Source organism: Somniosus microcephalus, chromosome 12 (genome assembly GCF_052327205.1).
Source record: "Somniosus microcephalus isolate GS21.2 chromosome 12, FLI_Smic_1.0, whole genome shotgun sequence".
Taxonomy (NCBI): Eukaryota; Metazoa; Chordata; class Chondrichthyes; order Squaliformes; family Somniosidae; genus Somniosus; species Somniosus microcephalus.
The window spans coordinates 74,792,186-74,809,772 of NC_140998.1; the positions used below are offsets into that span (position 1 = coordinate 74,792,186).

General features: G+C 42.8%; 1 protein-coding gene across 2 annotated transcripts; it reads right to left on the reverse strand.

Annotated features, from left to right (window-relative positions):
* Nucleotides 1-1,419: 1,419 nt before the first annotated feature.
* Nucleotides 1,420-13,603, reverse strand: vcpkmt (valosin containing protein lysine (K) methyltransferase). 2 transcript variants are annotated; one of them, XM_086003135.1, is made up of 5 exons: nt 13,204-13,603; nt 8,302-8,412; nt 5,430-5,502; nt 3,552-3,671; nt 1,420-2,169 (listed from the first exon to the last, which is right to left on the reverse strand). In XM_086003135.1, the coding sequence occupies exons 1-5, from the start codon at nt 13,446-13,448 to the stop codon at nt 2,062-2,064; spliced, it is 657 nt and encodes a 218-aa protein (XP_085859261.1). In that variant the 5' UTR covers nt 13,449-13,603; the 3' UTR covers nt 1,420-2,061. The 2 variants fall into 2 exon arrangements, with proteins under 2 accessions (XP_085859261.1, XP_085859262.1); XM_086003136.1 differs by lacking the exon at nt 3,552-3,671.
* Between the last annotated feature and the right edge of the window lie 3,984 nt (nt 13,604-17,587).

Below are 17,587 nucleotides of genomic sequence, written 5' to 3' on the forward strand. Positions count from 1 at the left end.
GGCTGTTCCTCCTGGACAGTGGGGAGGGGGGCTGTCAATGGTCCTGTGGGGGAGTAAAGGAAAGTTAGACATGTGAGATAAATGTTGCATGCACATGGAATTGTGCAGATCATCATAAGTCAATCTGTTAAGAGCATCAGAATCAATATCAGTCACTCATGCAATGTCAATGAGAGAGATGAAAAACTATTCTGTCACCAGCTTGCTCTGATGCGCCCGTCTGTCTGTCCCCCACTTGCACATCCTCCTCGACTTCCACGATCTCGAGGGCCGCCTCCTCTGCGCTGGTAAGATGGGCTATTGAGGGTGACCCTCCTCCTGTCTTCGCCCTTTCCCTCTTATTGTGAGCACTCTTTTCCTGCAATGAGGGACACAAGTGGAGTTTGAGTGAGAATGATGGAGTGAGTGTAGAGAATCCATATCACAGATGCTTAGAAGGACCCAAAGATAGAGTGAGGTCCCAAGACCAAGGGCCCTCCCTGTGTGTTGCAAGTTGTTGTCATAGCATCACAGTGATAGGGAGTGTGAGGGCAGCATAGTCGAATAGTTAAGTGAATGTGTACATAGAGAGAGGGAATGGTTAAGGGTGCAGGGATGTAAGGGTCAAGTGGGATGTGGAGGAGGAGGTTGACAATGCAGAGTGCTGGTGATGAGAGGCAATGGGGAGCAGATTGAGGGTCATGGTGATGTCATACTAACTTTTCTTGTGTGGAGAAGGTCATTAAACCTCTTTCTGCACTGCAGCCAGGTTCTGCTGCACATTGATAAGGCACTCACCTCCTGTACCACTTGCAGCCACACAGCCTTGGTCTGCTAGGGAGGTTCTTTCCTCCCAGAGGAAGGAAACAACACCTCTTTCTGAGCTCTGGCTCCCTCCAACAGAGCTTGCAGGGAGTCCTCATCAAAGCAGGGTGCGGACTTGGACCTTGAGCTTGACATCTGTGCACCACAAATCCCTCAGAAGTCTCCCCAAAAAAAGTTGTAAGGCATAAAATGAACCAAGGCTGCTTGCAGGCCTTAAAGGCAGCTGCATAAATGACGTCATCAGAGGCGAGTTTCAGGACCAAAAGACTCATTGGGCCAGGGGTTCCCACACTCTGGGAATCAAGTGCCCAATAAGGGCAAAAATCACTAAATTATCCCTCCTCACATCAGAGGTGGGGGCGGGACCCGCCGAACACCCGACCCGCCCCCAATGACAAAATCCAGCCCTTAGTGTCTGCATCTAAACGGCTAATAGCTCAAGTAAGTTAAAGTGCAACATAAATTGTGTAATTATTAAACAATTTCAAAATTATAGAAATTAATCGAATTCTCAGGTCATTTCCAATGCTGTGCTGAATATATTGTGAACATTAATATTTCAAAAAGTTAATTCAGTGCTTTTCAAACGCGATCAATAAAACCACTCAACCACTGTTGAAAATCAACCAACACTTTTTAATGCGATTTGCTTTTTAGTACTGCATAAAGAACAAAAAGAACAATGGTTTAGGAAGGCACCAGTGGTCTGACTGAACATTCCCTAACGTTCACATTTGGACTCAGCAGACGATATACCCAACATCAAACAAGGTTGTCTCAATGTCACAAACCATGACAGCAAAGCTCAAGCTGTTCATGAACCACAAGCAGAAACCAGAGACTGAACACCGCCCTCCTACAGCATCTGATATTTATATATAGTTATTGTACACATTAACTACACGTTCAAAGCAAAAACAAAAAACAAAAAAATCTGTAACATAAACCATGCAGCTTGTATTACTTCCGAGAATGAATGCTAGAAAAGAGATCATTGATGACAGTTGAAAACAACAATGCAATGACGTCCTATAAAGAACAGAAATGCATTTGTGACATCCAGAGCTGAATACCACTCTTCGTGGGCTATAAAAAACCTGTTTTTACATTTGCTTGTGTAGTAGATATATAATATATAATAAAAACTTTAATAAGAATTGCCCCATCTCACATCAGGGTTCAACCTTTTTTTTGGCTACTCCTGTGTCTGAGAACAAAAACAAACAGTGGCAATTTTTATTTCAAGGTAAAGATCCCCTAATGTCTTTTTCTTTTTATGTGTAAAATATGAATGTCTTCACTTCTGTATTCCTCATCTTGCCTGTCCAATGGAATTTCTTCTATTTCAAAATCAGTCTGCAAAAGCTGATATAAAAAAAGGAAGTTAGCATCGCAAAAAATTGCAATCAATAAATCAAGCACATCGGAGTTTAAAATGGTTATTTTACCATAAATCTCATTTGATCTTTTTACAGTTAAGTCTGAGTAAAGAAGTTACCAAGGCCTAGTCCACTGCACATCCTAGTATCCAGACAGTACAGTCATGCTAACAGCAACTTGAGAACAGGTCACCAAGCAGGCTCTCAAGTGGTGAAAAGATGTTTTTCCTTTTAAAATTGATCAAAATTAAACCGGCATTAGATCCAACGACTAAGGAAAACTAATTGAAATTACAAGCAGAAAAGGCATCCAATCATCTATACAAAATAAAAGAAAACTGCTGCTGTTTTCTTTCTACATTTTACAAGTGATCTCAGAAGGCTGCACCACAGAAGCAGACCATTTGGCCCATGATTTTTCTCCACAAGCCATCTATCAAATCCTAGATATTATATATCTACTACACAAGCAAATGCTCGTTCCCTACACCCTCTAATATTTATTTTTCAAGCAACTATTTAATCCTCTTTTAAAATAATTTATTTACAGGCTCTGCTTCAACAACAGCTTGTGGCAGAGAATTCTACACGCTAATAAGATTTCTTTCCAGCCTCTCCTTTAATTATTTTGGTGATTATCTTAAAGTTATACCCTCTTTCTCTTGTCTAGGTGACCTATGGAAATAATCACTGCTTAACTTATTATAACTCTTCATAATCTTGAAGACCTCTATCAAGTCACCCCTTAACCTTCTCAGCTAAAGTGGAAAAGCCATAACTTCAAGTCTGCCTTCATAACTATAACTTCTTATACCTGATAAGATTCTAGTGAATCTACCATACACCTTTTCCATTGCTATTATATTCTCTCTATAATGGCTATGCAAAACCGTACACAATATCCCTAACTAAGGTCATGTTCTGGTTCTAAGCTGGAACCACTGGGGATCAGTTTGAAGATGTTCATACTGAGTTTGAATCTGAGCTGCATCACATTGTTAGTAACATACATGTATCTGTACTCAGACATTACTGTCATTTGTTGCTGACAAGTTCCTCACAGGTTTGAGGCAAGTTCATTTTGTTCTGTAACAGTTTAATAAGGTGCATAATCAATTTCCAATAACTGGCATTTCATCTTACAAAATCTTGGTTATAACAAATGTAGATTGGAGATTCGGAAAACACCTTTGAGTATACTACTTAATGAAAACATAGGATTTTTTTTTTTTAATTTAATTTGTGTGCAACTAGTTTTAGTTTATTGTCAACATCTCAAACCTATTTAAGCTATAACATTAACCATGGAGCTACATTTATCACAATCCAATCCAATAAATGTGGTAATTGTTTTAATATAAAACATACCTCAAAAAAACAATTCTCTATTTTAGGGTTGTTTCCCACTGTCCTCTCTTCATAGCAACATATGATACAGGTTTTGTTTCCTGCAAGCTCTTTCATAGTCCTCAGCAGGGGCTCTAAAGACTGCAAGACCAGTATATTGTTTAAACTACACACATAATTTGGACAACATCACAAATGTCATCTTATTCAAACCCACTTTTATACGAAGTAGGAGAACCTGAACAGCCACTGTAAGGCAATGCACATTGTACAATTATTGTAAGAAACCCTAAAATGGGTTAATAAAGATAAGAAAATATTAAACAAAGTAGCAATTTAATCACATACAAAACTGAAAACTTAAAAGCACAAAAGGTCTTCAAACTAGAGAATGCATATGAAAACACAAAGGATAATTTGATGTGAAATTAAAATGGCTATTTTACTTTAAAATGTCAATGGCAAACAAAACAGCTTGCTTGAGATCTTTTCAACTTTATTCATGTGCTAATTCCATTTTTTTTAATAATGGCAATGAGCACTGATGATTCGTCGTCACCTTAACAATATTGTTGACTCTGATCTATACAGTAATAAGAAAGTATTGAGATACTGTAATCTCTTAATGCCACAAATAAATTTACTTATCTCAGCATATTAGCTTTTGTGTGCCAACAATAAATAGACTAATTTGTCAGTTCTACCCATTTTGCCGTTTTATGTATTGATCATTGGCCAAGTCAATCTCTGCTGTGTGGCCTTTCAATTTAAAAAAAACTGCAAAACATTTTTTTTGCTAAGAAATTAAGTTGGATAATATAAAAATGAAAACTAAAGTAAAAGTAAAATTATAACTGGCAGAATGGGAAAGAACAGAGAAACAGAAAAAGAAGCAAAATTAGTGTTAAAATGTTATTCTTGAAATGAGTAGCTTTACTGCTTGTTTGAGAAGTGTGTAAACTGAAATTTTACAAATACCAGCCAACTCAAGGATTCAGTCATTTTGGTGGGATTACCCTCAGTCTCAGGGTTAAAATACAGCATAATGTAAAATACTGCAGATGCTGGAAATCTGAAATAACAGAAAATGCTGGAAACACTCAGCAGATCAGACAGCATCTGTGAAGAATGGAAGGTAGAGTTCTGGCAAAAGGTTAACCCTCTCTGCCTTTCACACAGATGCTGCCTGACCCGCTGAAGGTTTCCATCATTTTCTGTTTTTATTTATAATACATCTATTTACAAGTGAGCATTCTGTACACTCTTGCCACATTTAATTCTATGAAAACATTCTTAAACATTAAATTTAAGACTAGCTGAAAAAAATAATTTATATTCCTCATCTTAACTAAACATGGTAAGATATATTTAAACACTGTAAATATGTGCAGACATAATTTAAAGGTGAAATTTTAAAATAGAGTAGAGGAAGAGACTGTGAGTTTAGTTTTTGGTTGCTTTAATGGAGAGCCAGCACAGACATGGCAGGCTGAATGGCCTCCTTCTATGATGTAAACATCTTTAGCCCTTCTATACTTTAAACACACATACCTACATTAGCCATACACATTCAATTCAATGCTACATCAATGCAAAATTTAATTTTGATTATTGCATTACACAAAGAATTATATTTTTAAATTTCTTACACATGCAAAATTGAAAGTTATATTTATACTGCATAAAGAACTATTATTAAATTGACTACACAGACAGAATTCATAGCCATCATCTGGTCTTTACACCTGATGAGAAAACACAACCAGTACAACTTGATTTTTCTGTGAAAACATTTTTATTGCACGTATTAAATTAAAAACAAGTTAAGGAACAATCCCGTTACAAAGTACAGATTAGTTCAGGAAGCTACCCTTTTATTTAAAACCCAGGAGTACATACCTGCTCATAGTAAATACAGTCTGCCATAAGGATGTAGTCTGGGTCATGTGGAAGGTCTTTCACAGTTTCACCCCTGAAAAACACCACAGTACAGAAACATTAAGGCTGCAGTTAAACTACACTATCATAGAAAAAGGAGGTGGTCATTCAGCCCCTCGAGCCTGTTCCACCATTCAATTAGATTATGGATGATCTGTACCTCAACTTCATTTGTCCACCTTTATTCCATATCCCTTACTACCCCTACCCAACAAAAATCTATCTATCTTAGTCTTGCCAATTTCAATTGAGCCAGCATCCACAGCCTTTTGGGGGAGCGAGTTCCAGATGTTCACAACTGTGTGTGCAAAAGTGCTTCTTGATTTCACTCCAAAATGGCGTCGCTCTAATCTTATGATTATACCCTCTTGTTCTGGATTGCCCCAACAGAAGAAATAGTTTCTCTGTATCTAACGAGCCAATTTTATGTAACCTGTCCTCATAATTTAATGTTTTAAGCCTTTTAAGTCATTCTGGTGAATCTGCACTGTACCCCCTCAGAGGCCAATATATCTTTCCTGAGGTTCCATGCCCAAAACTGAACAAATGCAGTATTCCAGATGGGGTCTGACCAAGGTCTGAAGCATCACTTCCTCACTTCTGAATTCCAACTCCCTTGAAATAAAGGCCAACATTCAATTTGCCTTTTTGATTACTTTTTGCCAGTCTAAACCAGGACCTGTAATGTGTGAACCACAGCCTGCAAGGCCATAGTTACACAGAAGACTATAATTTGTACAGCCTGCTTATATGCTCCTGCAGTGGCTATTTTATAACATTAGGAGAGACAGCAGTGCCATGCTCTCATAAGATTAAAAAGAATTAATACTGCATTTATAAAGTGTCCAGGAGGCCCAACAGAGTACATGAACACTTTAAAATCTGGTTTTACATCAAACTAGAGGAAGTCTCACAGCTCATCCCAAGATTGGCATGTCACCCAATACCAGAGCACACCCCAAAACACGACACACATTGATACAAAAGTGACAGTATAACTGCAAATACATGAAGAAGTCATTAGGCACTCTACAAAATGGTAGCTATTTTACCCAAGTTTAAACATTATGTATACAACAGGCAGTGAACAAGTTAGCTCTTCTTAGCACAGTTCTTCTCTATCTTAACAAAATAGTTAACTTTAGACACTAAACTTATCTACTTTGGAAAAATCTTGCTCATTCTTTTGACTGCAGTCATCATCTACACACCATTCAATTAGCAAAGGTCATTGACACAAACAAAATAAACTCAAGATCCTTGAAAGACATTTTGATACCAATCCTTTTCTGCATTCAGTTTTTGATTGTTCAATAGATTCAAAGCACAATTTTACATATTAAGTGTCAGCTTGGCTCAGTTGGTAGTGCTCACCTCAGTCACAACATTGTGGCTTCAAGCCCCATTCTAGGACTTGATTACATGATCTACACTTCAGTGCAGTATTGAAAGAGGGGATACACTGTTGGCGGTGCCATCTTTTCAAATGAAATGTTAAATTAAGCCCCCACCCCAGCTGTTTCAGATAGATGTAAAAGATTCCATGGATTATTCAAAGAGCAAGGTGTTCTCCCTTTGTCCTGACCACCCTCAATCACCACCCACCAGAACCACATTTATTTAATTTGCTGTTTGTGGGATCTGCATGTATGCAAATTGGTTGCCACATTTGCCTACGTAACAGTGACTGCACTTCAAAAATAATGTGTTAGTTGTGAAGCACTTTGGGATGCCCCCGAGAGCATAAAGTGTTGCATAAATTCAAGTTAATTCTCCCTTCCCCCATTTCTCAAAAATACTTTCAAAAAAAGAATATTCTGATTCTCTGATCAAACATGAGAGCGCTTACTATTTGGAAAAGAATTTAACTAAAAGACTGTACCTAGATATATTACTTATCTTTCCTAGTCCACGTTTATTCTCTATACCACAGAACTCTAACCCAAAGGCATTAACAAGGTGGTGATGGACGTATTGATCGGACTGCCTGATCAATAAATCCAAACAGTGTTTCATGAATCATACATACATAGACACACCAAACATTAGGGCAAGTAGCTTTTGACGCCGTGGTTAACAGTACTGAACACCATTCACAAGCTTCAAAACTTGCTTTTGTTCACAGATTGCTCAAGTATTGCATTCAATAACACTTATCTTGATTTATTCAATCTTTAGCATCCACATAATGGAAACTATGTTCATTTTCAGAGGAACACCGAGAATGAAAGAAAAGTAAACGCTGGAGAAAGACAAAACTCACAATTCTATTTGGGTTCAAGTTTCACTGTGGTACAAGGACAGCTCGCTCTCCTCGCCTTGATTAGCTGATAAGACTTGAAGAACCACCTTAAAAATTCCTTTTCCTGAAACCAAAGCTGTCATTGGCCTCTGGTATCAGTAGGACGATATTACAGCTTGGTACTAAGGGATAGATTAATTGCTCATCTAAAGATATTTCTACACTGACAAAAAGAGAAAAGGAATTAATGGAAGTGATCTAGGGGAAGCATTTCTGTATCTTCACAGAAAGTTATGGCAATAAAGTCTCAACTGAGATAACATCAAATATCTTAAAAGACTAATCCCTGTGATAGTTTCCCCTCTTCCCACTTATTATTCACTCTTCACAAGCTAGATTATGTAGAGGATGATGAATGGTTACTTCCCGGCCTCCACACAAACACAAATCTGTATCTAATCATAATACTTTCAGTGAAGCAGAGGTAAAGGTGACCCGAATCCCTACCCTTTTATTCTGAATATGTGAAAACTATGTTAAATAGTTGAAAACTCTTTTGTTGAGAAGTTTGAAAGTCAAACAAGTACAAACCATTTAAGTACCTTGGCTTGGATAGAACCAGTAACCAAGTGCTTGTTATCACTGATATTTATGTTAAGTAAATCCTGCAACTCTTCAAGATCTGTGACTGTGACGTGTGCCCTAGAAAACAGAAGGAAATACATTAGTTTAGAATTAAAATCAAAACTAAAACTTCAAAAAAGATCTTGTATTTGATTTTGCACAACCACAAATAATAACTGTAACACAAGGGTTCAGTGACATGGTGCATTACCACAGTTCTGCCTCAGCTATGGAACTTGTAACCATATTAAGCCAAACTGATAGTTGAAAGTCACCTGATTCTCTTGGCTGTAAGGATCCTAACAATTTACATTTGTATAGCACCTTTACATAGAAGCAAGAGAGACCAAGCAATAGATAGAGCATTTAAAAGAGTTGGTTACAGGCAGTCAAAAAGGTAGGCTTTTAAAGATAGGGAGGGAAATAACAAAATGGAAAAAGTTTAGGTCAGGAGTTTCAGAGGGTGGGGCCAAGACAGCAGAAAGCTCTACCAAGTGATGAACACCAGAAATAGTAATCTCATGTAAATTCTTTGCTTTAGAATCTAATGAGCCTCCCTTCTAGCCAAACAACACAAACCAATCTGCATTTTTCAGAGAAAACAGCACACTTAATATTAGATCAGAGGATGACACAAGGAATGGGGTCTGGCCAGACCATCCAAACATGGCTTTTTGATTTTATGGCAACCTAACAACAACGTGCATTTATATAGAACCTTTAACATAAGAAAATGTCCCAGGCGTTTCACAGGAGCATAAGATGATAAAAAAATTGACACCCAGCCAAAGGAACTGATGTTAGGATAGTTGATTAAAAGCTCAGTCAAAAAGGCATACTCCTATTTGACCCGGAGTTAAGCTTCCAACTCCATATCCTCTAACCACAAAAAGCACCTACTTCTACCTCCATAACATTGCCTGTCCCCGCCCCACCTCAGCTTATCTGCAGCTGAAAACCTCACCGATGCTATTGTTACCATCAGACTTGACTATTCCAATGCTTTCCCGGTCAACTTTGCATCTTCCACCCTCCATAAAATTCTGCTGGCTGTATCTTAACTTGCATGAAATACCTTTCACCCATCACCCCTGTGCTCGTTAACCTTTATTGGCTCCCAGTCTAGCAACGTCTCAAATTTAAAATTCTCATCCTGGCGTTTAAATACCTCCATGGTCTCGTCCCTCCCATCTCTGTACCCTCCTCCAGCCCTACAACCTTGAGAACTTTGCGTTCCTCCAATTCTAGCTTCTTGTGCATCTCCGATTCCCATCACCCACCTTTGGTGGCCATGCCTTCTGAAATTCCCTCCCGAAAACTCAGTCTCTCTCTCTGCTCCTTTAAAACACTCCATAAAATCTACCTCTTTGACTAAGCTTTTGATCACCTGTCTTTTTTTAAAATTAGTTCCTGAGATGTGGGCGTCACTGGCAAAGCCAGCATTTATTGCCCATCCCTAATTGCCCTCGAGAAGGTGCTGGTGAGCTGCCTTCTTGAACTGCTGCAGTCCACATGGTGAAGGTACTCCCATAGTGCTGTTCGGGAGGGAGTTCCAGGATTTTGACCCAGCAACGATGAACGAATGGCGATATATTTCCAAGTCAGGATAGTGTGTGACTTGGAGGGGAACATGGAGGTGACGGTGTTCCCATGCCCTTCTAGGTGGTAGAGGTCGTGGGTTTGGGAGGTGCTGTCGAAGAAGCCTTGGCAAGTTGCTGCAGTGCATCTTGTAGATGGTACACGCTGCGCCAGTAGTGGAGGGAGTGAATGTTTAAGGTGGTGCCAATCAAGTGGGCTGCTTTGTCCTGGATTGTGTTGAGTTCTTAAGTGTTGTTGGAGCTGCACTCATCCAGGTAAGTGCAGAGTATTCCATCACACTCCTGACTTGTGCCTTGTAGATGGTGGAAAGGCTTTGGGGGTCAGGAGATGAGACACTCACCACAGAATACCCAGCTTCTGACCTGCCCTTGTAGCCACAGTATTTATGTGGCTCGTCCAGTTAAGTTTCTGGTCAATGGTGACCCCCAGGATGTTGATGTTGTGGAATTTGGTGATGGTAATGCCATTGAATGTCAAGGGGCGGTGGTTAGACGCTCTCCTGTTGGAGACAGTGATTGCCTGGCAGTTGCTGTAACCAGTGCACTCAACCGTTTCTTGATATCACGTAGAATTGGCTGAAGACTGGCTTCTGTGATGGTGGGGACCTCAAGAGGAGGCTGAGATCCACTTGGCACGTCTGGCTGAAGATGGTTGCAAATGCTTCAGCCTTGTCTTTTGCACTCGCGTGCTGGGCTCCGCCATTGAGGATGGGATGTTCATGGAGCCTCCTCCTCCCGCCGGTTGTTTAATGGTCCACCACCATTCACGACTGGATGTGGCAGGACTGCAGAGCTTTGATCTGATCTGTTGGTTGTGGGATTGCTTAGCTCTGTCTCTTGCATGCTGCTTCTGTTGTTTAGCATGCATATAGTCCTGTGTTGCAGCTTCCCCAGGTTGGCGCCTCATTTTTAGGTACACCTGGTGCTGCTCTCTTCTACACTTCTCATTGAACCAGGGTTGGTCGCCTGGCTTGATGGTAATGGTAGAGTGAGGGATATGCCGGGCCATGAGGTTACAGATTGTGGTGGAATACAATTCTGCTGCTGTTGATGGTCCACAGCGCCTCATGGATGCCCAGTTTTGAGCTGCTAGATCTGTTCTGAATCTATCCCATTTAGCATGGTGGTAGTGCCACACAACACGATGGAGGGTGTCCTCAGTGTGGGGACGAGCTCAAGTAGTTTTTTTCCCTCATGTTGGTTCTTTCACCACCTGCTGCAGGTCCAGTCTGGCAGCTATGTCATTGAGGACTCAGCCAGCTCAGTCAGTAGCGGTGCTACCAAGCCACTCTTGGTGATGGACATTGAAGTCCCCCACCCAGAATACATTCTGTGCCCTTGCTACCCTCAGTGCTTCTTCCAAGTGGTGTTCAACATGGAGGAATACTGATTCATCAGCTAAGGGAGGGCAGTAGGTGGTAATCAACAGGACATTTCCTTGCCCATGTTTGACCTGATGTCATGAGACTTCATGGGATCCGGAATCAAGGTTGAGGACTCCCAGGGCCACTCATTCCCGACTGGATACTACTGTGCCACCACTTCTGGTGGGACAGGACATACCCAGGGATGGTGATGGAGGAGTCTGGGACATTGGCTGAAAGGTATGATTCTGTGAATATGACTATATCAGGCTGTTGCTTGACTAGTCTGTGGGACAGCTCTCCCAATTTTGGCACAAGTCCCCAGATGTTGGTGAGAAGAACTTTGCAGGGTCGACTAGGCTGGCTGTGCCGTTATCGTGTCTGAATCCTGTTTTATTCTTATTATTGTTTCTTGTAGCGGTTTGTTACAACTGAGTGGCTTGCTAAGCCACTTCAGAGGGCAGTTAAGAGTCAATCACATTGCTGTGGGTCTGGAGTCACATATAGGCCAGACCAGCTAAGGACGGCAGATTTCCTTCCCTAAAAAAGGACTTCAGTGAACCAGATGGGTTTTTACAACAATTCGGTAGTTTCATGGTCTGCTTACTGATTACTTTTTATTCCAGATTTATTTAATTAACAGAATTTTAAATTCCACAGCTACCAGTGAGATTTGAACTCATGTCTCCCGATTATTAGTCCAGGCCTCTGGATTACTAGTCCAGTAACAGAACCACTATGCTATCATTCCCTACATCACATGTAGTGATTAAGAACATAAGAAATAGGAGCAGGAGTAGGCCATTCAGCCCTTTGAGCCTGCTCCACAATTTAATGAGATCATGGCTGATCTTCTGTCTCAATCAAATTTTAGGTACACCTGTCAAATTTTGTCCAATAACACTCCTGTGAAGCACCTTGGGATGTTTTACTACATTAAAAAAAAGGAGTTATATAAATGCAAGTTGTTGTTGATATATGGCCTTAAGACATTGGGTAAAGCTGGTCATGTTGTTGCAACTCACCCAGTGGCTTGCAGAATGAATCATATATTGCCTGAGGGGGCATGGGGGTTGTAACATTCAGTACTTGGTTTAGAGTGATGTATTCTACTGGTTGCATTTTCCAGACAACTTACTTAGCTCTGGTAGTCTTCATCTTTCTTCAAATAAAATATCAGCCACCCACCCATTTCCACAGGTTCTTGGGAGGACAAGTACAGCTGGGAATGGTTACAGCGAGTGCCAATTTGGGAGCAGGACTTGCCAAGAGATAGCAAGCACATTGAGAAAAGTCACAAGGAGCCATCTCCAGTGCCACTGAACAGGCTGGGGGTCTTTTCTCTAGAAAAGTTGAGGGGTGGCTCGATAGCGATCTTTAAGATTATGAAATTGATAAGGTAGGCGTAGAAAAGAGGTTTCCTCGTGTTGGAAGACCAAAACTAGGGGCCATAAATACAAGATAGTCACTAATAAAACCAATAGATTTAGGAGAAACTTCTTTACCCAGAGAGTGGTTAGACTGTGGAGCACACGAGAAAGAGCAGTTGAGGGAAATGGTGTAGATGCATCCAAGGCGAAGCTAGATAAACAAGGGAGAAAGCAATAGAAGTATATGTTGATAGGGTTAGATGAAGTAGGGTTAGAAGAGGCTTGTGTGGAGCATAAACGCGAGCAAAGACCATTTGAGCCGAATGGCCTGTTCCAGTGCTTTACATCCTGTCACCACGTTACAAACATCTTAAAAGGGATGTTTGCAAGATGCTCAAAGCAGCAACAAAGCTCTAATTCCTCCCGATGTATTTAGTAACGGATCCACATTTATTTGTGCGCCCCCACGCCCGCAGCAGTATCGTCGCCGCTAATGCTTTCTCCCCGATGAATAAAGCCAGTAGAGATGAACTTTACCCCAGAACAGAAGCCATCAGCCCCACCACTCCGGTCCCCGCGCCCAGCTCCAGCACGCTCCTGCCGGTAAAGGCGTGGAGGCCGTCCCGATAGAAGCCGCTGGTTTCCAGGTACTTGGCCAACACCAGCGCCGCATCCCACACCACACAGCCCACATCACCGGCGCTGCATTGCTTAATCCGCAGCTCCGAGCCGCCGCGCCGCTCCACCACCCGCTGGAAATAGCCGGAGCCGGCGGCCGCCATCGCCAGACACCGGGAGTCTCCGCCCCCGCCGAGGCGGGGCACCAAGGCCGGAACCAGCACTACGAAGCCGATGGTGTCGGTTGCAGGTGCTCTTTGTGTGAAGGGAGCGGAATGTTTAACGGCAGTCGGGTGGACACTAGGACCCTGCAGACACTCCTCACCCCGTTTAAATTGAAACGGTTCGTCGCTCCCCAGCGAGCGCGTCGCCCATTGGCTATTTCCGTCCGGAGGGAGGAGTTTGTTTTCTTGCGTCACCTGCCGGGACGGGGTGGAGCGCGGCGTGCGTCCAACGCAACTGGTAACCATGGAGACGCTTGTCCACTACAACATAGGGAAGTTGAGAATAAGCCAACCTTATAATAACAACAACTTGTATTTCTAAAGTGCCTTTAACGTAGTAAAATGTCCCAAGGCGCTGCACAGGAGTATTTTAAGACAAAAAAACTTCATACCAAGCCACATAAGGAGAAATTAGGGCAGGTTTTAAGGAGCGTCTTAAAGCAGAAAAGAGAGGTAGTGAGGTGGAGAGGTTTATGCAGGGAATTCTAGAGCTAGGGCCTAGGCAACAGAAGGCACGGCCACCAAAGGTTCAGCAATTATTACAGCCTTGGTCCAAACATGGACAAAAGAGCTGAACTCGTGAGGTGAGAGTGACTGCCCTTGACATCAAGGCAGCATTTGATCAAGTGTGGCATCAAGGAGCACTAGCAAAACTGAAGTCAATGGGAATCAAGGGGAAAACTCTCCATTGGTTGGAATCATACCTAGTACAAAGGAAGTTGGCTGTGGTTGTTGGAGGTCATTCATCTCAATCACATGACACCACTGCAGGAGTTCCTCAGGGCAGTGTCCTAGGTCCAACCATCTTCAGCTGTTTCATCAATGACCTTCCCTCCATCATAAGGTCAGAAGTGGGGATGTTCGCTGATGATTGCACACTGTTCAGCACCATTCGAGACTCATCAGATACTGACGCAGTCCGTGTCCATATGCAGCAAGACCTGGACAACATTCAGACTTGGGCTGACAAGTGGCAAGTAACATTCGCACCACACAAGTGCCAGGCAATGACCATCTCCAACAAGCAAGACTCTAACCATCTCCCCTTGACATTCAATGGCATTACCATCGCTGAATCCCCCACTATCAACATCCTGGGGGTTACCATTGATCAGAAACTGAACTGGACCAGCCATATAAATACTGTAGCTACAAGAGCAGGCTAGAGGCTGGGAATTCTGCGGTGAGTGTCTCACCTCCTGACTCCCCAAAGCCTTTCCACCATCTACAAGGCACAAGTCAGGAGTGTGATGGAATGATGGAATACTCTCCACTTGCCTGGATGAGTGCAGCTCCAACAACACTCAAGAAGCTCGACACCATTCAGGATAAAGCAGCCCGCTTGATTGGCACTCCATCCACCACCTTCAACATTCACTCCCTCCACCACTGGCGCACTGTGGCTGCAGTGTGTACCATCTACAAGATGCACTGCAGCAACTCGCCAAAGCTCCTTCAACAGCACCTTCCAAACCCGCGACCTCTACCACTTAGAAGGACAAGGGCAGCAGACGTATGGGAACATCACCACCTACAAGTTCCCCTCCAAGCCACACACCATCCTGACTTGGACCTGTATCGCCGTTCCTTCACTGTCGCTGGGCCAAAATCCTGGAACTCCCTTCCTAACAGCATTGTGGGTGTACCTACACCATATGGACTGCAGTGGTTCAAGAAGGCGGCTCACCACCATCTTCTCAAGGGCAATTAGGGATGGGCACTAAATGCAGGCCTAGCCAGCGACGCCCACATCCCATCAATGAATAATAAAAAAAAATAATCAGGGATGCTCAAGAGGGCAGAATTAGAGGAGCGCAGATATCTCGGGGGTGGGGGGGTTGTGGAGCTGAAGGAGATTACAGAGATAGGGAGGGGCGAGGCCATGGAGAGATTTGAAAACAAGGATGAGAATTTTGAAATCGAGGCGCTGCTTAACTGGGAGCCAATGTAGGTCAGCGAGCACATGGGTGATGAGTGAACGGGACTTGGTGCGAGTTAGGACATGGGCAGCCGAGTTTTGGATCACCTCAAGTTTACGTAGGGTAGAATGTGGGAGGCCAGCCACAAGTGCGTTGGAATAGTCAAGTCTGGAGGTAACAAAGGCATGGATGAGCGTTTCAGCAGTGAATGAGCTGAGGCAAGGGCGGAGACGGATGATGTTACAGAGGTGGAAATAGGCGGTCTTTGTTATGCTGGGGATTTTTGGTCGGAAGCTGATTTCAGGGTCAAATATGACACCAAGTTTGCGAACAGTGTGGTTCAGCCTCAGACAGATGTTAGGGAGAGGGATGGAGTCAGTGGCTAGGGAACGGAGTTTGTGGCGGGGACCGAAAACAATGGCTTCGGTCTTCCCAATATTTAATTGGAGAAAATTTTTGCTCATCCAGAACTGTATGTCGGACAAGCAGTCTGAAGATTTAGAGACTGTAGAGGGGTCAAGGGAAGAGGTACTGAGGCAGAGCTGGGTGTCGTCGGCGTACATGTGGAAACTGACACTGTGTTTTCGGATGATGTCGCCAAGGGGCATCATGTTGATGAGAAATAGGAGGGGGCCAAGGATAGATCCTTGGGGGACACCAGAGGTAATGATGCCGGAGCAGGAAATGAAGCCGTTGCAGGTGATTCTCTGGCTACTATTAGATAGATAAGAATGGAACCAGGCGAGTGCAGTCCCACCCAGCTGGACGACGGTGGAGAGGCGTTGGAGAAGGATGGAGTGGTCAACCGAGTGTGACTCTTTCTTTACCATCGGCTGTTGCCTATTAAAAGTCAACCACGTGCCCCCTTCTTAAAGGGGCACAAACTATAAGGACTGTAACTTAAAACAAATTAAAAGGAACCGTAACAAATTAAATCAGAATTCTATTTTCCGGGGTGACTCCAGTCCCTCCAGTGCCCATGAGAGGTTGCAGCCCCTTTTCCTCTACTTGAAGGGGCTGCTCCTCGATTTTTGGCTGCACTTCAGTCCCACACTCCTGATCTTTGGTCACCCGGTGCGGAGGGGAGCAGGTAGGTCGGGGAACCTCCTCATAGGACTGCTCCTGAGCCTGGTCAAGGCGGCCAACAACAGGTCCGGGCAGCGTGCGGTTGAGGGGCCTGTTGTGTCCGACTGCCTGCCTCTCTTCCACGGCTACATCCGTCCCCAGGTGGTCCTGGAGAGAGAGTACGCAGTGTCCAGTGGTACGCTTGAGGCCTTCTGCGACCAGTGGGCACCGGAGGGACTGGAGTGCATAGTCAACACGGCCAATAATGTTATAATTTAACAAGTTTTTCCTTTTGTTTACTGACAATTTGGACCTTATTGTAAGGGGGCACTTTTGTTAATTTGAATTTGATTGGTGGCACATCACCCTCACTGACCAATCAGAAAAGAGGAAGAATAATGCAAGCTAACTCACTACCCGCAGCTCTCAAAAAAGTCAGAAAGATTTGTCAATCGCGAAACAACGTGGATCCATACCAGCAGGTTAGGCTGCACAGCAGGCTGCAAGGGAACTAAAATCAGTGGGGTTGAGTTTTCATTTGCTACATCAGCACAATCCAGGCATAATCGGCCGAACCAGCATAAAAGATATGAGAATTTTAAACGTAAGTGAGTTACGCCCAAACCCATTTACAATCATGCATTCCGCAATCTTATACTCTGGTTCAAGATTCAATTTGCCTGAATCCAGGCACATCCACAAATCTGGCCACTGCCCCTGGTTGAAACTATGAGATTCTGCCAATTTCTTATTCTGGAAGGCTCTTCAAATTGTGTTCATTTTCTTAGGTGCACAGGCACATTATAAAAGTTTTTGCACATCAAAAAGTATTTAATTTACTCAGAAACTGACTAGGGTACACCAATGAAGCTATTAAACGGTTTAGTATAGTTTTTTTTAAAGTAATTTTCAGCTGTATTAATAAAACTACCAGCTCTTGAATACATCAAGGAATATTTTTTAATGGAAAGAAAATAAACAATTTACATTCTATTACACTGCCTGATTGTGCAGGTTCATCGAAGATTTTATGTTTGTGATTATGCAAACATTTTTTAGTGGAAACTTGAAGCACGCGGTGTCCGCCGGCGCAAT